At 30.8% G+C, this 27,993-nt stretch overlaps 1 protein-coding gene across 3 annotated transcripts in view; it reads left to right on the forward strand.

Annotated features, from left to right (window-relative positions):
- Positions 1–27,993, forward strand: part of LOC136990843 (protein tramtrack, beta isoform-like) — a 50,177-nt gene that overhangs the window by 12,807 nt on the left and 9,377 nt on the right. For 2 of the 3 annotated variants that reach the window (XM_067289296.1, XM_067289297.1), the window contains exons 2-4: positions 3,674–4,579; positions 4,684–4,888; positions 13,752–13,943. In XM_067289296.1, the coding sequence (XP_067145397.1) occupies positions 3,737–4,579; positions 4,684–4,888; positions 13,752–13,943 (1,240 nt within the window). In that variant the 5' untranslated portion in view covers positions 3,674–3,736. Of the gene's footprint in view, positions 1–3,673; positions 4,580–4,683; positions 4,889–13,751; positions 13,944–24,688; positions 25,130–27,993 lie in introns of those variants that run through there. The other variant, XM_067289294.1, reaches the window with a different exon arrangement.

A 27,993-nucleotide genomic window follows, 5' to 3' on the forward strand; every position in this document is an offset into this window, starting at 1 on the left:
GTGATATTAAATACATGTTTGTTTATTTTTACCTAATTTCCTAACATGCCAGGGTGATTGGTTTCTAAATGGTTTAATTAAAACAATTATTGGCTATTTTGCAAAGTTTACTTGTTAGAATTTGACACAGGGCAGTCTGGGAAAACCTGGATTTAGCAAGGGTTCCAAGAATCGAAAAAGTTTGGGAATCGCTGTGGTATATCAATATGTCAATAAACTTTAATGTATTAATAAACTTGATATGTGTTTTTTTCTGTTTCTCTTTTAATAATGATGCTTAAAATAAAGAATAAGTTACTTTTAGTATAAACTGTCTTGCTATCTGAAACAAACAAATGTTGCAATTATAGATAAAGTAATCATGATATTTTTTCAAATCCTGTTCACAAATACCAAGAATATAATAGTGGTATCTGAATGTTAGAAATAACTATTTGAGAATATTCTTTTTGGTAAAATAATAATGTATCACAGTATGAACCTTATGCCAAATGTAGTACAGTTTGAACCTTATGCCAAATATCACAAAAAACTAAGTAAAAAAAAAAACACTGTATGTTTTTATTTCCTTTTTTGTCATATTTGGCATGATACTTCCTTTACTGGAACACACTGTGTTTTTAAATGCTACACTGTGTTTTTATTAATCTCTATTTCCAGGCACAACACTGCATTGCAAGAGGGCGGTGTTAGTAGTTCAATTGCCATTATCGTACCTCGGAACCCTTCCCATATGCATTTGCCGTACATTTGGCAACATAACTTTCTCCTATCCCTATCTCTGCTACTGAATTTGCATAGACTCATCTGCAATGTTTGGGATAAATTCTCCATTTTTGAAAAATTGGGAATCTGCTGTACCGTGGGAGAATCCTGTATTGGGAATAAACAATAGGTACTGTACATTGGGGCCACAACACAAATGCTTGCTAGCCACCTAGCCAAACATCAGGATGACGTGGTGAAAGGAAAGCATACCACGGAGCTCACACAACAAGGTGCTCAAACAGAACTACGACCCGTTATGGGCTCAAACAATGCTATGCAGGTGCTGCAACAATCGGAAACTTGTGTTTATATGGAAATCTCTTCTTACAACAGCCTTGGAGCCATGCAACACTCTCATGCTTGACTTGCCCAGCATGTGGGTTGCCCTATATAAACAATTAAATAGTTATATACGTCTACTATTATACCTGTAATGTGAGTGTATATCCACACGTGCACTGCATGAACTTACAACATCTAGCGTAATCAAATTTTGAGCATGCTCATGACGGTTTTTAATTTCAATTTAAATAATGTGTGTTCCATTTACATTAGAACATTGTATTCTATTTTTATATTTCATTCACCTGAAGCTGATGAACATAAGTTCATTGAAAGTGCTAGCAAAAATAAAAAACTGTTAACACTGCAGTGTGTTTTTACTTCCTTTTAATATAGTATCTTTTCTTAAAACTAAATAAATATGACACTGTACATCAAAAAATTAAAAATAAAGGAATATACTGTATTTTTCAATGTTAAACATTTATACTAAAACGATTCAAAACTAAGCAAGAAGTTTTGACAGCCTTTCATATCTGTCATCTTCAGGCAACAAAATTCAAATAGCATGTTACAAAAATGAATCAGTTGGAATAGGATACAATTCAAATTCTTAAATCCAAATACAAATTTAATAATAAATAACAAGTAAGTGTACGTTGATAAATACAACTTAACAAAACAAAGATCACAACACACAAAAAATGAATTGGACAGAAACAGATATAAATGAAACTTAAAAGCAATCCTGTAAGCACTAATAAGAATGTAATACCATGAGGCATTCATACTCAATTGAGTAACTTATATAGCAGGGGTGGGCAAGCAAGAGTTCAGTGGGAGCCGAAATGTAGGTTTTGCAAAATGCATGGGAGCTGCAGTTCTGTACTGTCGTGGCAGATAGTACGGTAAGACGCGCGATTTTATTGTTATAATATAAATATAATATAAAACAAATATTGAATTTTTTTAAATAAACATATTTTCACAAAATTATAAAAATAAAATTGTAAAAATAATAATAAAAAACAGAAATTAACACTAACAGCAAGAGCCGCATGTAACTCAAAAAGCTGCATTTGCCCATGCCTGTTATATAGTGATATCCAATGTTCTGAGAATTCCAAAGATGAGCAATTGCAAGGTATTTTTGTTACTGATAAACTGTCTTATTTCAGACTGATTCAAAAGAAGAGGGTAAAAACCATCCCAGGTAACTTGGTAGTATATTTGCCCTGCATTACATCCCTTTGATGGTCTTTAATGTGAGACACTAACATCCTCAGTGTGATTCCAATATAATACATGCTAACATTGAAGCACTGTCTTTTAGCAGAATGAAACAGATCTGATCACCTAGTAAACAATAAAATTAACTGTCATTACTCAATAACCTAAGCAAACTTGGCTGACACCTAAATATATATATTTCCACTATGTTTATTAAGAAGGAAATGGAATTTGTAGGTATTTCTATTCTGTCTAATAAACCAACAATCACCTAAATATCCAGGCTAAAATATGGCTATAATCAAAAAATTAATACAAATAAATTTGGTACTAGGGGTAAGTGTTAGGTGCCATCTCTTATCTAAATTAATAATTATAATTTTAATAATTTAATAAATAATTTAGAACCTTCTGGAAGAAAATAACTGACCTGGGACAGGGCTTGAACCCGCAGCCTCTGCTTGCCGTGCAGTGCGCTACCAACTGCAATGGTTAGATTAGTACTGTATTTGGGGTATGTTTCCTTGACTGTAGCATGTGTTTAGATTGTATAATTACATCCCACTGTATTAATACTAAAGTTTAGTATTAATACATTGGCCTTTGGGATATTTATATATATATATATATATATATACACACCAACTGGGTAAAGTGATAGCCAGCTGAGTGCCTAAGTGGAGTACAAAGGTCATGGGCATAGGAGATGTCTTCAGTCAGCACCTTGAGTAATTGCAAATGGTTATATCAAGATTTAAATGTCTAAAGCAAAGAATTACTCAGAAGTCTGGGTGGTGTAACTGGCAGCTCACTACGCTGTAAACGGGGGTTGTGGGTTTGATTCCCACTCTGGGTTGATTCTTTTTTTCCAGACTATTCTAAATTATTATAATTATTAATTTCAATAAGAGTGGGTGCCTAATGTTTACATCTAATACCAAATTACTTAATTTTTTATTATTAATAATAGCAAAAAAAATAGCCTGATTAATTACTGGGATTGTTTGGTTTATAAAATTTTAACTTTGAAAGACTGTGTTCCTTTATTTTTGTATTCTTTCTTTAATAACTTATAGAAAATCATTTATTTATTTCTATTTAAGATGAAAAAATCTTAATATTTTTTTTCTTAATTTCTTAAATCTTAATATTAGTATAGACAGTAATAATAGTAAATGTTTCATTATAAAAAAAATTGATATAATATTATGCTCCTATTCACACTCACAGTCAGATTCTTTAATATTATAAAACCAACACACCTTTTACTGAGAAAGTTTATTTAAATGAACTTTCTCAGTAAAAGGTGTGTTGGTTTTTAATATAATATTATGATAAATTAACATTTAATTGATAAATATTATTTTAATAATAGTTTTTATTCACTTTACAGATGGTCTTATATCAATTGTTAGTATATGTGGAATTAAAATAGTGTATAAAAATAAGTAAAAACATGGGAACAGAACAGTTTTGTTTGAAATGGAATAATCATCATTCCAATATGTTGACTGTATTTGAACAATTACTTTCAAATGAAGCTCTTGTTGATGTTACGCTAGCTTGTGAAGGACTCAGTATGAAAGCACATAAAATGGTTTTATCAGCCTGCAGTCCATTTTTTCAAAATCTTTTTCTTGAAAATCCTTGTAAACATCCAATTGTAATTTTAAAAGACATGAAATACAGAGATTTAAAGGCCATAGTTGATTTTATGTATCGTGGCGAAGTTAATGTTTCCGAAGACCAGTTGACTGCATTGTTGAAGACTGCCGAAACGCTAAAAGTGAAAGGGTTGGCCGAAGTTATGTACGAAAATAAACAAGATACTGTTATACATGAAGATGCAAAACAACAGATGACCAGATCTCAATTGTCGTGTGGCAATCGTCCCAAAGAAAATAGAATTCTGAGTGCATCTTCTGTTCGAAGAAAACACGGACGGTCGAGAAAACATTCCTTAAGTGATTCTGTTCATAGTGATAGTGATAGTCATGTGCCAACAAAAACAAAAGAAATTGAGTCTTCGTTGAATACGGAAGATAATGCTATGGAATGTGTCGTCGACGAGGATGTCCAACATAAACAAAATACTAAGTTTGCTTCCAGGAGGCTGGATACTTCTACAGATTCACAGTCACAATCAGTTCATTGTAACAATTTTAAAATGCAAACATATTCAATGCTTCCATCCATCGTTTCAAAAGAAAATACTTCGGTTGAAGAGACAAAATCAGGTGATGAAGTGGAATTCGATATTGAACCATCTAAATTAATGGAACAAACATTAACAGAAAATGTAAGTAAATGATATATCTTGATTTAAAAGTGTTAATATAACATAATATGTAATATAAATGCTAGATTATTCCTTTTTCAAATAAATATTTTTGTTTTTTTTAGATGCCAGTATTTGCAAATAGTCATCCACAAACTAGTGCTCTTCCATTATCTTCTCAAACATCTTCTGTTGAAATAAGTGGAAATGTATTAGATAACCAACTCTGTCATATTTCAAACAATGGTGATGGATCATCTATAGTCCCTGTATCTGTCTCAGTTGATACACCTACCTCAACAAATGAATTTGCTCAAGAAGATATACCTGGTTAGTATAAATATCCTATGGAATAATTATTGCTTTTAGCCCTTAATATTGTTTAACACTTGGTCTAGACCAAATAGACACAAACACATACAGGCTTATCGCACCAATGAATGAGATTAATTCACAAAATCTTTAAGGGTTATTTAACACCTTATTAATAAAACTCTACAATAAATTGTGGCTCTTTTAACATGTACTGTACATAATTCGCTTGTGCCAACGATAGATCGAACTACATAATGGCGGCTGCTATGGGTATAAAGTAGTTTGTTAGAATAGAAAGTTTAGAAAAGTGTTCACCCTATCTAGTATAGGCCATCGTCAGGTTTAATATTATAAATGTTTCAAAATGGAACATACCGTTTTCGAATATTTTGCATATTTAAAATTCAAAAAATAATTTAACTTTAAAATAAATTGAAAGAAGTGTGTGTGTGTATATTAAATAAATAAACATCAAATAAAACATAGAAAACAAAGCTAAGTAGAAAGAAATGATTTAAGGGTTTTTAAGTGCCATTCTTTTTTCTATTATATATTTCCACACTGTTGGAAGCGCATTAGCATTTTGAAGTGCATCCATAGCATTTAGGCAACGGTCTTTCATTTTACTTTTATAAATTTCCACCTTTTCCATCTCAAACGCAATGGATGGAGAGTGCACCGTTTAAATGACTTTAGCCTCTTCCCATGTTACGATCGTTCTTTCAGTCTGTGCCATAATTGATAATATTGTGTTGTTGTGTCGTTTGTCAATATTGTATCAAATGCTCTCTTTCTTATAAAAATCGAGAATGATCTATAAAAGAGCACCTAATATCTGTAGCTTGCTATGGAACGATAAAGACAGTGTAAAAAAAGAAAGTAAAGCTGGAGTATATAAAATTCCATTTGAAAATCAACAGTTAGGAATCGAAAAAGATTATGTGGGTGTGACTGGAAGAAACCTGGTGGTAAACCTTTAAATCATTTCTTTCTACTTAGCTTTGTTTTCTATGTTTTATTTGTATGTTTATTTATTTAATATACACACTTCTTTCAATTTATTTTAAAGTTAAATTATTTTTTTGAATTTTAAATATCTAAAATATTCGAAAACGGTACGTTCCATTTTGGAACATTTATAATATTAAACCTGACGATGGTTTATATTAGATAGAGTGAAAACATTTGTATAAAAGAATTTTAAGCTCAACAAAATTAGCTGTGGTGAAACTGAAGTGAATTGTTTGCTGAGAAAGAGCTGGATAGATGTGAAGTTATCAGTTTTGGTATTTCCTCTCCTCCTGTAAGACATCTTTTTCAATCAGCCACATCTAAAATGTCAGAAAGTGCAATCATCGTGACTTAAACAGCTACGAAATCAACTAGGATTAATGTCGGATACAAATGTGAATAAAACATTTTTGACTACAGAGAGAAAAGTTATTAAAAAGACAACACACAAGTAACTCTCGTATGTTGTCAAGCATGCTATACCCTTTGTGGCAGCCATTTTGGTCGACTCATACGCCACCTATATTTACTGGCACAAGCGAATACAGAATGCAAAATGCATTTCGGACTCAATACGTCCCTCTTCTATAATTTATTTTTATAACTTACATTTATGCATGAACAACAACTGAAGAGGGACACATTGAGTCTGAAATGCATTTTGTGTTCTATATTATGTACGTGTTTTATTAATAAGGTGTTTAATTCACAAAATCTTTAAGGATTATTTATCTCATTCACTGGTGTGATAAGCCCATATGTATATGTGTCTATTTGATCTAGACTAAGTGTTAAATAAATATTCTAATTTTAAATTGCATTCAAATATGTGCAATTGGAATAGATGAAAAGAAAAAAGTAATAGTAGTAAGATACAGTAGAGAGTCGAAAATCGGCACCCTGGTAGTCGGAATTGCCCGATAATCGGCACGATTTTCAGTCGGACTGTGTCGTGCTGAATCGAACGTTTTTGATACTAAATTTACTTCTAAAGTATAATTTTCATGTTTTTATATTCTTCAATATATTTATTTTGTTTGTACAAAATAAAGAAATAATTTTTTAACGATACGATAGCCTCGATTATTATTATAAAAATTTTTGTTAGGCTTAAAATCGACGAAAATTCAACGCGAAGCGACACGCAACGGAGAAAAATTCAACAGGAAGCGACACGCAACGAAGAAAAATTTGAACATCGGACAGGTTAATATATTTTTTCGTACATAGATTGTAATCGGAACAAATCCCAAATCTGAACAACCCCAGTCTCCAATTGATGCCGATTTTCGACTCTCTACTGTACTTATTTCTGCAGAAAAGATTTATATACTTAGAGAATTATTGTCAGTTTATGAGAAAGATAAATTTAGTGATATGTGATGAATATTTAAGGAAAGGATGCTTTTAAGAAAGATGTAATATAAAAGAGAAAAAAAATTTGCTTTAAGCAAGTTTAAAATATATGTTTAAGTGCTTTTGGGTTAATTGCTCACTTTCAGATATAATTTGAGAGAGGCACTAACAACCTGAAAGTACTTGTATTTTGGGCAACTAACATGAAAGTACTTAGGCTACTTGTATTTTTGTTTTAAACTTTATTAAAGACATCTTTTGGAGATTTAAATTTTGAAAAATAAATTCGAAGATAGAAGCATTAGAGACTGGAATGTTTAAAAATTGGAATCGAACCAGAAAAGTTTGTAGAACACCCAAAGAAGACCCTAGAAATGGGTCGAAAATATAAATCTGGTCTGGCCAACCCACGGTCCGTCACGTTAAATTGTGTGGCCCACTAAGCGATATTATATATTTATTAAAACTTTTGTTTCCCGTTATGTGAATACCAAAACAATTAAATAAATGAAAATTTGCACGTGTCATTGTTATAATGCGCAAGTTCGAGTACGAACTCTCGGTATAACAATAAAATCTTATTTATTTTGTATTTGTTTTACTTTTTTAAAAGTATGTTTGCCTAAATTGTGGCCCACCGTAATGTTACGCGTGATCAAAGTGGCCTGCGAAACAATTTGGGTTGGCCAGGCCTGTTCTAAGTATTACGTGCAAAGGTATACAAGGTTAGTGAGACATATTTGATTTCTTATTGGTTCCTAATGCACTATTTGTTCTATTTGTGATAATTGCTGATTTTTCTCTCGATTATCTTATCAGCAAAATTGCAGCCTTCAGAACCTTAGTTCGAAGAGCATTCACACATACTTCTATTCCCAAGTGTTGGTAGAGGAATTAAGACTTATAGAACAGATATCCAGGGCACATGGTTACACCAACATTACATAAATTGCTGATTTTTTTTGGACTGTGAATGTCAGATGTTATCAATAATTGATAATGTCTTACATTCACAGTCCAAAATATCTTACAATTATTGTAAGACACATTTTCAAAATGAATAAAAAAGTGCAAAAAATTTTAGGGAATTGAGGAAATATGATGTATAGATTTTGTTGCCATTGTTCCTTATTGTTATTTCCTTTTCTTCCTCAATCGCATCTCTACTTGATACTTTTAAGTATCTGGAATGTCATATGTAGTATGTTTATACTGTATTAGTGTATAATAGGAAATAAACATACAGAATTCTATATTTGGGAATATATCTTACATGTAATACATTTATATTAAAAAACTTTTTATATAGATGGTCATAAAATTGAATTTTATATTTATTGATTGTATTTTTTTCAGAAATGCTATGAAGAGATAAAAAATTATATTTTCCTGTTTCACAGTTCAGTCCATGTTTTAATTTATAACAATAGAATCAATACAAATAAGAAAATTTATATTTCTCTGCTATAAACAAACATACTAAGATTGGCAATCTTCAATTTCTGCATTTTGTCTACTATCTAACAACATAAAAATATTTGTTTTTTTATATTTACGAGTATTTTAATGTAATTTAATCCAAAAATGCAAAAAAACTAAACATGTAAAATTTCAGCTTGCTATAAATTATTTCAAGTAACACAGATGGATATCCAGTTTGTTTGAAATTTGAGAGGAATGTGTTAAGTTTGGATGTCAAGGTAGGGATAGTTAATTGCTCTTGGGTGGAGAACTGACTAGACTTGGCCCCAGCCCACTGTGAATGTCAATAAACCATTAATTAGATAGAGTTAGATAACCTAATAGATAGGATTTAACAATTTGGAGGGCTTATCACCAGTGGCGTAGCGTGGGTGTCGGCCGCCCGGACCGGAGGAAAATTTCGCCCCCTCTTAAATAAAATACAGAGAACCCTACAAGTCAGTACGGACGGTGTTGTCCAGTCGCTACAATGAGCAAGATGTCATTATTATACATTCATGTAAAGAAAGAGGATTTTCGAGTTTCGTCACAGAATAAGTAATGAAAAATTCCGTGCTCATTTCGTTCGGTCCGAATCGTAGGTGCGACAAAAATATGAAATGAAATGGTTCAAATTTTTACAACATATTATTATTATTTATTGTGAAAAAATGCCACCCCCTAAAAGTGCCACCCGGGGCAGCCTGCCCCTGCCGCCCCCATTACGCTACGCCACTGCTTCTCACACCAAGGCCAACAGAAAGAAGGATGAGATCTTTTACAAAAAAGTAGTCTAATAATCACATTTCAAATTTAGGTAAGGATGCATTTCAGGTACAAGGACCCCTCAGTGCACTGTATATATTAGATATTCTTTGTATTGGTTAACTATTAGTGTTATAATTATTATGTTGGTGCCATGTGTTTGTAAGCTGATCAGGGGTCCTTGTACTCGAAATGCATTCTTACCTAAATGGTCTGTTGGCTGTCTATGGTCTGTTCTAGAACACTAAAGAAAATGAAATGGTGATCATCTGGAATTTTTTAGAGGCAACTGTGTCTTTCATCTGTATTGAAGTACTCAAGTGTTGTTTGTGGGATAAGGTTGTTGTGTATAATTGTTCTTTTTTGATCAACAACCCTTTGTTCAGTGACAGTGAGATGAGGATATTGTTGTGTGAATCTATGGTGTAGTTGTTGTCTGTATGCTGTCATGTTTGTTTCGAGTTTTGTGATGGTGTAGTAAGTACGGATGATAAACTCGTTCATTTCCGTTGACCATTTCATCTGTTGGCATGGTTTTCCAGTCTTTGTAATCTGTGGATGCATTACCACAGAAACACCAAGGCCAAATTGATTCCTCACATCTGTTGATGGCATTGCAGTAGCCATGCTTGGGCCAGTGCTGCTTTCGCCACCGGTAACCAAAGGAGACTGTGGTATATTTTTTAAACATGAGCCTCTGCCTAACCCACGCACGTGGACCTTGTTAACCCAGGAGATGTCCGAGTCGGTATCAAACTTAGATCTGGTTACTACCATGATAAATATCTCCACGGAATGTGGGTGTGGTCACTCTTAGCTTCATTTCTCCCCATAGACCTTACTGGCATGGGTGTCCCTACCAGGAGCTTATGCTCCAGCCTGCATTGCCCTATGGATCAGTAAAATTACTGGGCTCATCCACCACAGCCACATGGTAATCACGGGAGAGTTATTATTATTAGTCTTGAAATATATTTTGATGTTTATTTTTCATAGATTTATTACAAAATTAAAATTATTAAGGAAAATATGTTTATAAAGTATGATAAAACTTCTATTCAGCTTATTAAGAACACAAAACACTATCCAAACTGGTATCTTCACTTGTGTGTTTTTTTTTCACACCAAGAACTCATCTAAAACACACTGAGGTTCAATCTTTTTTATTTGAGGCTACAACCTCAGTAAATTGTGTAAAAGACAAAAAAAAAAATCCTCTGATGATTGGATATTGTAAAAAATGATATGACATTTAAAAAATTCCAGGACACTGAAGTTCATTAATAGTACAAAATGTAGACTATCCAAAATGGCATCTTCACTTGTCCTTCAGTGTCCTGGATTTTTTGAAATCTAATATACTTATTTTTACACCATCCAATCATCAGATGATGATTTTTTTGTCTTTTACATAATTTTCTGAGATTATAGCTTCAAATAAAAGAGCAAACCTCAGTGTGTTTTAGATGAGTTTCTGGTTTGAAGGACAAGTGAAAATGCCATTTTGGATAGTCTCTGGTTTGTATTATTAATGAACTTTTTGTCTTGGAATTTTATTTAAATGTTCTGTGTGGCTGTTTAATCAAGACAATTCAGAAAAAATTTTCAGATGCAATTCATTAATTTGCAAATTTTCCATGCAGAGAAAAAGTATAAACTTTTTCTCTGCATTTCTTAAGAAAAACTGTATTTAAATATTTCACTTTTAGAAAATATGATTTCTCTGTTATTTCCGAATTAATGTCTACAGGCTAAGTCAAAATTTATAACAACAAAAATAACCATTTTTATTATTATGTTACATTATCTACTTTTTATTTTGGTTCTTCGTATTTATTTTTATTTCTTACTTTTTACATGGATGATGATATATTATTTTCACATTTAGAATGTTTTAAAAATGTATTAACATACACTTAAAAATGATTCAATTTGTAATGTGGTCTGTTACATTCAAAAAGTTTTATTCACGAACAGTTCTATTCAAATTTTCAGAACACCGAATGTTGTTTATCTGAAGATGAGATTGAGAATTCTGAAAAACACTGAATAAGTATCTTGACTCCTTTACCTGCTTTTTAGTTTCTTACATTTAAAGCATATCTAATTGACTCACTACTCTACACATGCTGCTATTACCACAATGTTATACAGCAATCTGCAAATGATGGCAGTTATAATATCTTTTTTTTTTTACCTGCAGTGATAGATTTCCATTTTCTTTTAGGTCTTCTTCCAAAGACCTTGCTTGCTCGAACTTTTGAATCATTCTTCTAACTGTGAGAGTAGGATAAAGTAAGATACACATTTGGTATAATAGCAATAGAATTACACTTGTAATGTTTAACTGTACATTTATAACTCTCAGAAAGAATAAAGCACACACAAGTTTAAGATGATCAGTTTTCTAGGAGTTTATCTCGCACACACACACACACACTGTGCATACATAAAACTTATTCAAAGAGCAGCTTTGAAAACAGTTTATATGCACTTTCTTGGTACCAAGTAAAAGATCAAAAATGATGGATGCACACAGACTTCCTATTTTATATCTTATACAATTCTGCTTTAGAAGCAGTTCTCTTAACTATGAATAAACACAATGATAAGGACTAGCAAAATTGTCTGTTTCTCTTTCTCTCAGACCTCTTCCAGAAGTGTTCATTTTTCATTAAATCTGGGTTTATCTATCAAAGGATAAAAAAATAAATTATTTTCTCCGTTTTAAATCGTAATGTGTCTGCTCTCTACCAATTATTTCATAAATCTGTTTTAACAATTGCCTTGTTCTTTTTTGTGAGAAGGAACATGCTCTCCTCTTCCTTAACCAGAAAGATAAAGAATGTAAAAGAATAGTTTGTAAGTCCATAAATTGATAATAAGATAATCTAGTAGACAGTTAAGATAATAGTAATAATTAATAAATGATGATAATGGCCAAATGCCACAGATATTTTTAAAGTTTACGAAATGTTATATTTGGTAAATTATCTAAAAAAACTGAAAATTGGTGAAATTATTTGTAATAATGCTTATTATTAAGGTCAGTATTTAAAATATATTGAAATGAATGAAAAAAAGTTTAAAACAGTAATCAACTTACTTGAACCCATAACCATGGCATAATACAATTTACAATTAGAATTCAAATGTTTTCTTAACTCCTTCTGGGTTCTTCCTCAGGAAAAAACAAGCTGGATCTTTTAAAATGAATATGAATACAAACTTTTGAACTAATCAAATGATGTAAATTTTGAATGTCCGGTTTCCTTAGTGTATCCGTTCACCTGCTGTGTTTACAAATGTTCTAAATTAACAATTCACATGCAAAAGTGGATTTTAAGTCACAATTCAGAAATTTTTAAATAAAAATGCACAATGTTTGAGATCATATAATCGTAACTTATGTTTGTGTTTGTGGCATCCATAAATAATTCTATAATGTTAACTTTCATTGTGTATCATAGACTGCCACACCAATGAAAGACATATTTCGTCCCTCAAATTAATGCAGGAGGATGTCTCGTATGCTTTAAAAATTCCAATTGCTTCCGACCATTTGAGGTGGTCGAGTCGTGGAATGATGACTATTGGTTTTCCTCCCGTGAAGTCTGGTGCAATATCGGGATCTGTGGCGTATGTGGAGAGTGATGTGGTATGTCTGTTGTGTCGTATATCCGACTTACGTTCTTTTATCGTGACCTCCGTTGATCGTTTGGTTGATCCTATATACACCATATCTCTATTAAACCTGTTGTCCCCGATAGGGACCTTATAGATGCCTGGCATTTTGTTTGGGTTAGAGGGGGGTCTTCTCCGTTGTGTAATAAATCAAAAATAGTGGGGCATCTCTTATATGCAATGTTGCCACAACGTTTCTTTGCGATGCCGGTTTAAAGTTTTGTAAATTCTCCTCTGTATTTATAGAAATAATAATAATAAGAATTAATGCTGTTTATTGCTATTTACCTAATAAGTTGCTATATGAAACTATGTAATAGAGAAGTTTCAAGTAACGATTGTTAAGTGGAAGAAAAAATATATAAAAAAAGAAGAGAAAGAGAGTTTTTCTGGCAAAGAATACTATATTTTCAATTGTAGGATTTTGTTGGCCAACAATACTACATTTGTTACCGGTAATTGCTAAAGAATTAAATCTTCATTCAGCTATTATAAAACTAAAAGACATTAGTGTAATAATTCTTGTAACATTGAAGAATTCTAATAATGATTTTGATAATTTTTAAATTCAAAATTTAGTAATGTTTATTTTTTTGTGTAGATGTTAAACCCGAAAACATTTCCTTTGAAAGCACTCGGCTATCACCCGTACCCGGACCTTCTCAACAGCAAAAAGACAAAAGTAATTCGGTCGTATCTTATCTCGATAATTCTATGGTACCGGCAATTCCCGGACCAAGTAATTATCAGTCCGAAAATTCCCAAGTTACTTTTCAGCAACAGCATGGACAAGGTAATTATATTGTTTAACTTTTCCTAACAAATTAAGTTTTATAAATGGTTGTTTTTTAAATCTGATGCATTGCTTTTATGTTAATACTGATCTGATTAAAGAAAAAGTTTTCAATGAACTTCCTTAAATAAAATTTTTGTAGAAACGTGTCACGAACTTTAACTGTCCGAATAACTGACAAAATTCATATTTAGTGTGAAATTGAAAGAAATATATATAAAGTATTATTATTTATGGAACACGTTTAGGCTTTTTGAGTTGTTTGATAGTATGGAAAAATGTTTAAATGAATTCATGAAAATTAATATAATATTCAAAAACAATAAAAAAAAATGTAACTTTTTATACATTTATATTAAATAAATCAAGAATATGCATTCTAATAATTTAAAATGTTATTCTTATAATAATATACTTTTAGTATAAATTAAATATTATGCAACTATTTTGAATGATGATGATGATATTTTTCTTGTCTGTTTGTTTGTCTTATGTACAGTACAGTACTAGCCTAACTCTTGGAATTTGCAATGATGATATATATTTCATCAAAATCTATTGCAAAATTTGAATTATTTTCTTGAAATTTACAAAATATATTTATTCATATAATGTATTTCCTTTCATGTAAAAATATTTTTGATATTTGTTAATAATTTTTCAAACTGGAAACATTACAAACAAATTGATGGTTTTTGCTGTTAAGCTATTAGAGAAAATCATTTGAAATGACTGCACTTTCCTTTATATTAAAACATTAAATTCTTTAGTGATTTAAATCTTTTGATAATCAAAATCCTAATAGCTATCTTATTAAGCAAATTAATAGCAAAATAAAATTAAGTATTATCGGTAAGAAAATAATTTAAGATTATATTGATAATGATATTTAAGTATTTAAATTTACCAATAAGAGAATTTATAATATGTAATTATTCAAATATAGGAGATAATGACGTGTAATAATAATTTTTATTCGGGTATACAGTTAGATTAATTTATTTAAGCAACTTGATTCAAACAAAAAAGAAAAGAAAACAGAATGAATTATTAAATTTAAAACATGAAATGAAAATTTGTAATTTTATTGGAAGAATTACAAATTTTCAGTATTCTAATATCAAAACCCTTTGTAAAATTAACATGATAATGAACAATAATACTTAAGAACTTAAAAAAATCATAAAAATATATAATAATATGAAAGCACAGTTAACTTCTGTTAGAATAAAAATTGAATTATAGCTTTAAAAAAATTATTCTTTTATACAAAAATAAAACTACCTTAAAGATGATCTCATTGTACTCGATTCATGTATGTAATAGTGAAATAATCAATCGTATTTGACTAATAAGGTGTTAGGAATAATGACAACTTACGATTTTCGTGCTGCATTTTTTGCAGTTTGCTAGAAATTCATAATTATCGCAATTAAGTAATTTATAATTAATCAAAAATCATTAATTATAATTTAATTTAAGTTGTAGACAAAATAAGATATGACTTTTATTAAAGATGTTGGAAAATTTTTTGAGATGTACTATTTGAAAATGGTCTATTAGATAGATTTGATTATGGTGTAATCAAAAATCATTGTTGTTATTATGTTTGTAACTTTGCCATATATCTTTAAAGTACAGTAGCCCCTTGTTATATCACACCTCATTACATTGGTCCTTAATATATATATATGCTTCTTTTGTCTTCCAAATAAAAAAGCAGTTTAGCCAATAACATTTTAAAAATTGGTTGCCAGTAGAAATTAGTTGAATATTTACTGACAAAAGAATATTGCAATATTTCAGTAATTGACTTTGAAACTACCAATGTGTGAAATATGACCCAAAAAAGAAAAGAAAAAAAGCTGGCATGGAGATTTAAAATAGGAAAAAAATGGGTAGATAAATACATCAGTTATATCACACACACTAATACGTTGCTCATTTGGTTTATCTCAGACATCCATAATATAATGAGGGGTTACTGTATTTAACACTATCAATAACTTTTATTAACAGTATTAGTAACGACGATTGGTAATGGTTAATCTCGATGCAGCTTCCATTGTAATTTTGTATTTGTTGTACACAAGAGTGCAAGTGTTTGAATTGTTTTACAGGCACATTGTAACAAATGATACTTTAAAGTTATATCAGCTTAACTATTTTGTGATTATTTTTAATGTTAAATTTAATAATTATATAATTAATAAATTAAATATTCAAGATATTTTTAAGAATTATAATTATACTTATTATTATTATTATTATTATTTATTATACCTTATTAATAATTGATGAATAAACATAAAAGATTCATATTTAACGTAGTAGGTGTGGATGCTGTGAATATTACTCCTGTGTGAACTGTCTTTGTAAGCCAAGTAATGAAATTGGTAGATGCTCCAACAGCATACGGTTAGGGAAACTTAGTTTATTCATATGCATTTTGGGTAGGTTTATTTCCCAACCCCTCTTCAGTGCCGTTAAGGAAAATACAAAAAACATTGAGGTTTCCGACAGTATTTAGGATCACGTAAATTGGAAAATAATAATATAAGTTTATAATAATATGTAAGTTTCTGCGTTTATTATTTTCCAATTTACGTGATCCTAAATACTGTCGGAAACCTCAATGTTTTTTGTATTTTCCTTAACGGCACTGAAGAGGGGTTGGGAAATAAACCTACCCAAAATGCATATGAATAAACTAAGTTTCCCTAACCGTATGCTGTTGGAGCATCTACCAATTTCATTACTTGGCTTACAAAGACGGTTCACACAGGAGATTCATATTTAATAATTTAAATAAATAAATCTTTGCACTGTTTTATAATTTGTAACTTTTTAAATGTTGAAATCTAAGCTGTATATCAGTAATTAAAAATAAGTCATATAGATGTAATATGCATAAGTTATGGAAAGATATTGTTCTTATATGACAATTATGGTTAAAAAAACTTGGATTCAAAAATGTACATGCAATAAATAGGTACAATATGTAGTTAAAGTCAAATGCTTTTTTGTTATTTTTATTAATAACAAAACACATTTGACTTTTTTCTATTTATAATAATTATTTTTATAACTTTTATTTTTTAATAACAATGAAAAGTTTACAATATATTAGGATATTGTATATCATTAAATAAGTAAAATGAAATTGCAATCCTTTTATATCAAATTATCTAGTTTTTTTAACAAATACCAGCTGGTTTTCTTGATAAGTGTATTGTAGTATTGGGTCTGATGTAAGGATTTGGTGATATGTTTAAATTCTGTCCCATCAATCAACATTAAAAATATTTGGATATAAGCAAGGCTGTGGCAAGCTTGTATGGGACTGAAGGTACAGTGATCTGCTTTTGCTTCTTAATGAATTCCTTTAGCCACTTTTTTTCTTTGAACAAATGAAATGTGTAGAATGTTTCTTTATTAATAAAAAGCAGTATTAAATATTTTATTTTCTGTTAGCAAAAATAATATTAATTTTACAGTATGACCCACTATAAGACTCCTGAGTATTCTTTGGGACTAGGGAAAAATTCCCAGCTCCTCTTATCAACAGCCCTAGCTATAAGCAGTTGTAATTATAACTGCATCTCTTAGTACTCTCTGAAAAGAGGGCTATATATGCTATCCTTTCTAAAAAATGAGAAAGAAAATTATATCTGCTTGTAGCTAAATATAACAATAACAAAATCAATTCAAAATGTAATATAAAATAGAACCATTTATTTTGATTAAATTGAGAATAATTTCTATGCACACAAGGGTTTTCAAATGGATTTCGTACAGCAACCCCAATCTGTAGAGAGTTTGATGTTTGAGAATAATTAATTCTAATTCAGTTGAAATGTACTCTAGTGACAGTTTCTGTTTTTAACTGATAAAATCATATAATTATTTAATTCTTTAGATCAGTGTTTTTCACTTGCTGGTCCATGTACTGGTGCCAGTCTGCAGTAAAAATTTGACCATACTTACACACTGTGTAGTTGATTAAGAGTAACTGTCTATACTTTTTTATGTACAATAACTCTGGATAAACATATATAAACTTAATAAATAAATGTAATTCATAGTCTCATGTAATTACTGGTTCACGAAAAATTATTTATAATTTTACCAGTCCACAATGAGAAAAAGGTTGAGAAACACTGCTGTAGATACTGTATATATGGGATGGTTCAAAAGTCACTATTCATAGGTAAAGGATTCTTTTTTATTTTAAAATTTATCTAAGTGGACACCAGAATTATTGAGTAGTTCTAAAAATTCAATTTTTGGTTTGGTAAGTAACATAAGTATAGCACACATTTGTATAACTCATACACTACTAGATAAAAACACAAGTTCAAGTAATGTTTTTAGACTGTAAATGAATAAATTATTTAAATGAAATGGTAACATGCAAAAATAATCAATTATATCTATCATTTTAATATGTTAAATAGTTTTAACTCAAATTATTTGAAAACAAAATATCAGAAAAGTCAAAGTTTTGTACAGACAAAATTATAAGTTCAGTGTTAATTTCATGAACAATAATGGGAGAAAATATGCAAATGAAGTTATATCAAACATTTACATAGACCATACAAAGAGATACATTATTTGTAATAATTATTGAGCGAATAGGGAACATGCCACATGGATTCCAACTTACAGAATCTGAAATTAGACAAATTTGGAGACTTCATGGCAGTGGTGCAACCCAGAAGGAAATTACTACTGCATCTAGCTATTCTCAAAGTGTTATAGCTAATGTTAAAAAATGTGGAATTGATGGGGTCACTAAAAATCCTCCCGGAAGAAAAAATTGTTCGTAATCTTGTGACGAAAGACAAATTTGTTTATTTGAAACTCTTAAGTTGTCGTCAAGTAAAATCAAAGATGCTACTGGACTTTCCCGTTCAACTCTGGCTGTTTCTCGAGTTTTCCAATCCGACGAAATACTTAAATACGCAAAACTAACGAGGAAAATCACTGTTAACAAAGAAATATAAAAATGCTTGTTTGGATATAACAAGAAAGACCATCAGTTGGACCCATTGGTGATATAGTATACTATCTTCAGATAAAAAAAAAGTTTAACTTTGATGGACCTGATGGTTGTCAAAAGTATTGCCAAGACTTAAGAGCTGAAGGTAATGTGCAAATCACTTAACAAATGGATAGTGTTTCTGTGATGATTTGGGTTACATTCTCAGCTCAAGAAAAGACCGATATCACTTTTATCCCTGGATGTTTGATCTCTCAAGCCTATTGAACTCTGTTGGAAGAGCAACTTAGTAAATATGGTCACATTCTTGGAAGCAAAATCTTTATCTTTCAGCAAGATATCTTGCCTCAATTCAAAAATGGCGAAACTATAACCTGGATAAATGTCGAAATGAACACTTTATATAATATTGATATAAGACATTGTTATTTGATGGTGATTCGTATTTTCACTCTAAGACTGTATACTGACTAATTCTTGTTGTCTAACTATTAGTGATGTAACGAATATTCGGTTACTACCCGGTATTCGGCCTATTCAGCCTATTTTTCACTATTCGGCCGAATACCGAATATTTAGTCACTATTCGGCCGAATACCGAATACCTCAAAACAGGAGTAAGAAATAACAAAAACACAGTAAATTAATCATTTTGGTAACTTTTATTAATGCTGAAAAGTAAATTATAATTATTAAAGTTAATAAGAAATAGCATCTAACTCTAGTATTAAATTATTTCGTAATTAAATAATATTATAGCGTTTATCTAGCCCGATATCTTATGGCATTGATGGCGTGTAGGTTAGAATGTATCGGGCATTAATGTTATTGTTTAGTTAATTATGTTATATTCGTATTCGCGTATATTTTAATATTTTTTACGATGTTTTAAAATGATTTACGAAACGTTTTATTGAAACTTATCGTATTTAAAGAAAGAATTATTTATCTATTTCTAGAAGATGAGTAACTACTATATAATTTATTTTATATATAAAACAAAGAACAAGCATTTTTCATTATATGCAAAAGATAACATTTGAAATCATGTTAATTTTAAAAATATTGACAAAAACGATAGCAACAAAATATCACAAAACTTCACAAATAGAAAACCCCCAATAATATATTTGAACTGTTCCACAACTGAGCAGAAACTAGACCATACGTCCCCACTAAAGTATATCCTTAGGGCACTATTCAGTCTACAAATACGTAGTAAAAACAAAATTTTAGTGCTTAAAGAGTTAAAAAGATCGATTGCAAATAAAATAACTTGTATGTTATAACTTACATCTAAATACCAACAACTGCCGAATCGTATCGGGCTATTTACGGCTATTACATAAATTATAAACCAATTTGGCCCTAGAGGTAGACGTTAGGCTCCATCTCATATTAACTTTAATAATTATAATTTAATTAATTAATTTAAATAATTTAGACCTACTGGAAGAAAAAATCGTAGTGACAGTGGGCAAATAGAGAGCAGGGTGCGCGATCCTTGCCATAATGTGGTTTGCGCGCCAATTTTCGTATGTGCGTTAATCAAGCCGAATAGTTTGGCCGAATATTCGGCCATTCGGCCACGCTCCTTGCCGAATATTCGGTATTCGGCCACTCTCCTAGCCGAATATTCGGTATTCGGCTGAGGTCGAATATACTATTCGTTACATCACTACTAACTATAGATTTGTCTGAAATTATTTAATTATTATTTTTTCTTTTATTATTTTATTAAGGTTACAATAATTAAAGAATAAATAGTATGAGTTATGTGTGCTGTTAGCTTAAATATAAACAGGAAATCCTCATTGGTTCGAAATTCAGGAGGTGAAATATTTGGGACTTTGAATTATAAAATTTTGAATTATCCAAGATTTACATATTTCTGTGCAATATGCCAAATGCCATGTAACTGATGTAATTTATTAAGCAAATAGAATATGGTTACTTATACAGAATGATATTTTTATTAATTAATTAATAATAATAATAATAATAATAATAATCTGTAGGTAAACAGCACATGTCCAGTGAGAACCTCACAGGTCACCAGATAGGTTTTATAAAAAGTAAAGTAGACTACTTCGAAATGTAGCCCAAATTATTTTTAAAGTGATTCAAAAAGTAGCATCCTAGAGCACTGGTTCTCAATCTTTTTGAAGTTGGGGAACACTAAACTTTCACATCACTGCAGAACAGTAAACTTTGACATTTTTTTTCCATGCAGCTGTTTCAATACATCATCTTTAAAGCAGAGATGGCAAATCTTTTTGAAATCGAGCACACTCGGTCTAGTAGATGACGACATTGGCGTTTACTAATTACATTTCTATACAAAAATTATTTTACATTGTATTGATTTTTCTTTTGCAACAATTTTTAATTGTATATTTGCTTTTTCGCGGAACACTCGAAGTGGCTTCACGGAGCACCCGTGTTCCACAGACCACAGATTGGCCTAGAGTCCTATAAATATCTCAATTTGTTACTTGTAGCTCAATCTTGCAATCCCAAAATCCAACCATATTTTATGAAATAAGAGGAAAAACGGAGTAGTCCATTTGTAAGGTGATACCTGAAAATGTGTTACTATAAAAGCAAAGGCATATTGACCAGATTTAGAGTTGTTCTTGGTCTATTGTTCTCTTATAGCATGGAATAACTTCCATCTAAATGAATGAGTTAACATACACATAGTTTGGACAGAATTTTAACTTCAAATTTCAAAGAAGCCATATTTCAAACTAACCAATTCCTTAACATGTAAATCTCTATATCCCTGAAGTACAGTTATAATCTAATGAGATTTTGAACTGAGTTCAAAATAACAAAGATTTCCTGTAATAATGAAATAATTGACACAACACAGTTTTAAACATTTTGTATAAATCCTAATAAATCTTCCTTTTTTATCTTAAAATATTTTTAATATTTGCAAGTCTTCAGCGAGAAGTATATTACAATCTTTTGTTTTGTTGTTCACTAGATTTTCTTTAATACATTTAAATACTGGAGGTTTTTTAAATAGCATTATTTTTATAGCATTGCCATATTATTGACTTTTTATTTTATTATTCTGTAAATATTAAAGTTTCAGAAGTAGTTTTGATATATATTTTTCATGTTGTTACTTTCTTGGCTGTTGTGCGTAACAGAGGAAAAGTATGGTAATCGGTCAAAAAACAACCCATCTAAGATTTTTACATTTTTGAACGCAGGACCCTGAAATGTCAAGAAATGCAAAAAAATTTTGGGTTTTTTTTTCTTTGTATGGATTGCTAGTGTTTGTGCACTTGACCTTGCTTACCATTTCTTGGGAATTTAAAAAATATTATCAATAAAAACTTTTACTACTTTTTGTTACTTTTTATTTATAAAAAATATTAATAATATAATCAGTATATTTTATAATATAACAAATAATAATAATATAATAAAAAAAATAAAAAAGCCTTCCTAATTTTTACTTTACCATATAAAAGTTATATTGCTTGGTGGGCCGCACAAAAACTTGCAACGGGCCGCATGTTGCCGACTCCTGATGTGAAGCTTAGTTTTGTTTTCCCAGAAAATACCTAGTCTATTTAATAAGTACCTCACAAAAAATACTTAAAATTGCTCATAACTAATGTAAGGTCGCCGAAATGGGGGGAGTTTTATTCCCAACCGTCGGGATGGCTAAGGGCTATACGCATGTGGGTGGCAGTTTTGAGGAGGCAGAAAAGACAAGTGTTTCACAAAGAAACTGTTTATTTATGTCGAAAAATGCTTACGTATAATTGACAAGGTCCTTAAAGGCACCGTCCAGTCCGTTAGATGTCTTCAAGGGTTTTCTTTTGTCCTGGCGATGGCGGACCTCGGGGCGATGGCGTATCAAAGTTCGGCACAGATACGTAACACCAGATAGAGGCAAGCAGAAGCACGGAGCGCAGAGGGTGACGATTCCAAAAGATCCGTTATGGAGGAAGTCTTCCTTTCTTGCAGTCGGAGTTTTTATTAGTTTTTCAGCTTAACTTGGCACTAATTGGGCAGATATTTCTTCTGCGCTTCCTAATTGGTCTCCCACCCGTCTCCAGGTGTAAATGGAGCTTCGTTTAGGTTGCGGGAAAGGTCGGCAAGAGAAGGTTTATCCGACACCGTCTTTTAGACTACGATCGCGTTTAATCGTCGACTATGACACCTACGCTCATTTTGATATTTTTTTCTTTCTAGTTTCGTTTTGCTTTTTAAACTGCATCTTAAATTTTTAATATTTTTCTTTCTAAATTTTCTTTACCTAAAATTTTGTTTTTCCCATTACTCTTTATGAGCATCGACATCAAAGTCCGGTGTCGCCGACTCGATACTTATAAAAGCTATAATCTTGGGGTTTAACTTAACAAATTTGTACATATCCCTTTTTTGGGGGGGGCTATTTCCGGGCCTCACACTAATAAAAGAAGAAAATTGAATCTTGAGAGAGATTTTCTTTTTTATTTCTAAATTGTGTATGATTTCTACTCTAGACTATCACTTATAAACAGTGTGTTAATTATGCATAGCCAACTAAAACTTATTTAGTCTTTATTAGGATAATTAAATAAATTTAAAAATTTTATTAATTAATATAGTCTTTATTAAATAATTACACTAAATAAATAATAATAATAAAATTAAAATTTATTATTTAAACTTCTACTTGTCAATGATGAACTTAAAATAATTAAAAATTATTTTAAAACACGAAGTGCCCTAAATGTGTGAAAATTTGTCTTGATAATTGACAAAATTCATTAAATTTAAAACTTACTTATTATTTTATATTTATTGAAAAACTGCTGTATTTAGGCAGAAGTTAATTTCTTGATATTTCCTATTCAGACTTCTCTTCTCGACTATATAAATTATGATAAAAAGATTTGTTTAAAATCTGATAGTCTATGCACAAAATAGAATAAATGTTGTCTCATGGGGTGTCTGTAAAACATTGATACGTTTTTGGAGTTAGAGTATGAAGTAACTACTAAAACTTACCCACGTATACGTATAACTGGTATCGGTGGAAAGCAAATCTCTCAGATTTGTGCAATGTCAGAGCCAAGTGTACAGTCCATTTTTCTTTACCAAGAACATTATGAGTTGAATTAATTACTTACATATTCTGCAGAATGGGTATTAATGCTACAGCTTACTGAATATGACAGCACATTCATGTTTCAACTAGACAGAGTCTCTCATTATTTTCACTGAAATATTTGCAAATTCCTGAATGCCACACTAACAAATCATTGGATTGAGAGAGCTGAACTTGAAATGAGGAGTGGATGAAGTGGCATCTTTGCTTTCAGGTCTTAGGCAAATTCTTTTTTATATGGTTTAATAATTAAAGAATTACATGTATTAATAGAAGTGTCAATAGATGGAGACTCATTTTAACTTAAAGCTCACTGATTAAATATTCGAAAATATAATTAAAATCCCGTTTTAGATATTAACGTTTGAAAGTACAAACATTACTTAACTAAAATGACATAATTTTAAAAAAATGATTGTATGTTGCTATATATTATTTTAGAGATAAAATAATCTTGTAAAAATATGAGCCTTTCATCCATTGAACTTTGCCATCTTTTTTCACAAACTGTTGTTTCTTGTTAATCACCAAATAATTCTTTTGTGATAAATTATATTCATCTGATATTAGTATGTAGTAGAGTTGAAGTGTATCAAGATAAATTTTTTGTTTGGATTACAGACTACATTTCGTCACTCGTGAAGACAAGTAATGCGTCATTTCAAAATTTACAAAAAACTCAAAGCAAACTTTATGAAAAGAAATCAAAGTCTTTGCAGGAAAAAGTACGAAATAGGCCTTTCTGTCCGGTGTGTTTAAAATCATTTTTCGATGCCAGCAATCTTAGAAGACACATGGAAATCCATTATTATCAGCGCAAGAACTACATCTGCCAGCTGTGCACCAGACGTTTTTCTTGGAAGACTCACCTCATGACGCACATTCGAACGTGCCACGTTGCGGAAACATCTGCGGAAAGAAGCGATTTTAGATAACGCGATTGCAAAATTTTTGTCGTCGTCTTAATTAATTCAAAATAATATTTAAAGTGTTGCCGTTTAAGCACAACTCTGTTTTTGTAGTTGGGATTTATAGATAAATTCATATTTTTTGGAATATTCATTTCTTTGCCGATGTATTTTTGCCAGGTTAAAACATGTTATTCTTATTGATAAGAAAAGAAGTCAATGAGAATAAACCAAAAAATGGAATTAATAATTTTGCAAAAACATCATATTTTAAAGAATTTTTAAATTATTTGTTTTTAAAAGTGTATATAGGCCTGTTAAAGTATTTTAAATTATATCAAACGCTGATATGCTATAATACTTCCAGTAGTTTAATAGTAAAATTATTAACACCATCATAAATATTTTATTAAAGCATCAAAGAGAATAAAATGTACTCATCATCACGACTTTCTTAAATAACAATAAAAAGCTGTATACAAATTAATAATGGGGTAAAATTTTAACGTTGTAAAATGAAACATTTTGTTAACTTTAAATAATTACAAATTTATGTTATGGGTATAGTTAGTTATCACTTATCACTACTATAAAAGCAGAGAAATAGAAATCAATAGGCAAATGTATATTCTGTACTTTTAACTCTTGAAACTTTTCTGTTTAAAATTTTCTATTTATCTATTGTTTAAAATTTCAAGTAGAAGAGAGAGAACTGCTATCTTTTATAGTTTCTGTACGTAACGATTTTCTGTAAAACCATAAGTTTTACAATTTTTTATCACATGCAGTGCTAGTTCTAATTTCTTCCACTTGAAAAAGAAAGGCACTTTCTTTTCTCAAGACTTCCTTCCTTTTTTTCATTTTTATCAATCTCATTTTATTTTCCTGCGTTTCTTATTATTTGTTTTATTTCCAATCTCATTTTTGTGTGTGTGATTAGAAATGTTTCTGAAAGTAACTCTACCAAACTGACCAGTCTTCATATATAAAAAAAAAGTTGCCATCAAATGAAAAAAAAGCTGAACTCATAAAAAAAACCTTGAGGAATGTAGAGTTTATTTTTTGCTACTCAAATGATTATATAATGTTTTTGCTTTCTGAAACGTTAATCATTTTCGAAATGGGCATCATGAGAGTATAGAAACATTGGCTTTGGTGACTACATGGCCCATGGAGGCTAGAATGTCTGCCTGCTACTGTGGAGACCTTGATTTAAATCTGATTGGATTCATAGAAGTTTTGTGTGGTGATCTGGTCTGGATATATTTGGTCCCATCATTTTCCAATCTTCACCCGTGACTACCGGTACATATACAGTCCAATATAGCCTTTTAAGGTTGAAGAGGCTGTATTGGGCCATCATTTTCCCTTTTCATCATTTGTAACTGTGTGTATAACAATGACATATTGACCAGAATCATAGAAAAAGTGGATAAATATATGCAAAAGCAGTGGTGTGGACAGGACATGATATTCATGGTACTGTACATCTGCACCTAAAACATGGACAGTTTTCAGTTCTTCTCTAGCATAATGAGCTAAAAGTACTGAAAAGGGAAGCAAAAGTCTTATAGATTGAAACTAAAATTTTAGAAAAACTGTATGATGAAAAAATTAGGGAATCATAGTAGATTTGTATTTACATCAAATCAATCAGTAGTGAAGTTATATGAGATAGTCAAAAATGAACCAAACTTTTGGCATAGGTTTTATCATACGACACACAACTCTAACACACAACACCTTTAAAGCAAGTTTTTCTGTAGTTACATACTACTACCAATATCCATATTTTCACTTAATAAAAAATGACTTACAGGATTGCTTTGAGGGTTTCTGTTACCTTCTATCTTTGAAGTTGTTAAGAAACTGTGACCTTTTGATTTCTTTTGTTTCAGGGAATGGATGAAAGTTTACAGGGGCAAGATCAGAGGAATAATGCAGTTTTTTTTTTACTCTTTCCACCCTGTGCGCATTAAGAGGGCTTTCTTCAGATCCATTTTCAGTTTGGCCAAGCCCACAATGCTACAGTGAGGCAGCTGGATGATGAGGGAGGAGGCTTAACATATTTGCAATGAACCAATCTCCAATTTTCCATCACCTATATTCAATCCTGGATCCCCAGAACAATCAGAGCTGACATCCGTCCTGGGAGACCCGCTACTGCAAGGAAAGTCGAGACAATTAAAATAGTAAGGGAAGAGATAAGATAAAATCATAGGCAAGTGATCGACGACCTTTTGAGAATTTTCTCGTAGTTCGGTGCATTTAATACTCGACAAAAACTCGAATGTGCATTTTGTCTGCCGACACCTCGTAGCAAGAGCTTTAGCAGACAAATAGCACGAAGCTTGTGCTCTAGTTAAACCTGCCTCGGTCATCTGGCCACGGAGTAGGAGGTTAGAGAAGTACTGTTATTGCATTCTTAGTCAAATATTTGTTGATCAGAAAGAATATTGCAAATACAAAACAATATTGTCATGGTAAAAGACTTACTTTGTGCAGAAGACTAAGAATTTCATTATACCTTTCTGTATGTATTCTGTCTACTTGGACCTTATTTATTAATAGGCTTTATTATATCTCAGGTAAAAAATAACGATATTTTGACTTTTGACTAAGATCTCTATATACTAATCAGAAACTACACTGGTATAATAAAGCCTATTAATAAACAAGGTTCAAGTAGACAGGATACACACAGAAATTTATAAGAGTAAGGACATAGAAGTAAAAAGAATTTATCATACCTTTTTCATATTGACAATCTTATTTCCAGGAATAAATTTGTGGTGTGTCCTTAGGTATCAAAAAACACACAAATATCAAACAATTTCCCAAGTTTCTTACGCCATCATGTTACAAAAACACTAACATCATTTTTTGTTTTGATTTGTCAGTTCTAAACTTTTTTGGTTATGGTGAACTGTGATCCTACACATCAAGGACTGGTATTTTGACTGGAGATGTAGAGGAAATGTTAAATTTCAATGTCAGTGATCACTCTGTCCATTACAT

The sequence above is a fragment of the Centruroides vittatus genome, unplaced genomic scaffold (genome assembly GCF_030686945.1).
Source record: "Centruroides vittatus isolate TY-2023 unplaced genomic scaffold, ASM3068694v2 contig_1343, whole genome shotgun sequence".
Classification (NCBI taxonomy): domain Eukaryota; kingdom Metazoa; phylum Arthropoda; class Arachnida; order Scorpiones; family Buthidae; genus Centruroides; species Centruroides vittatus.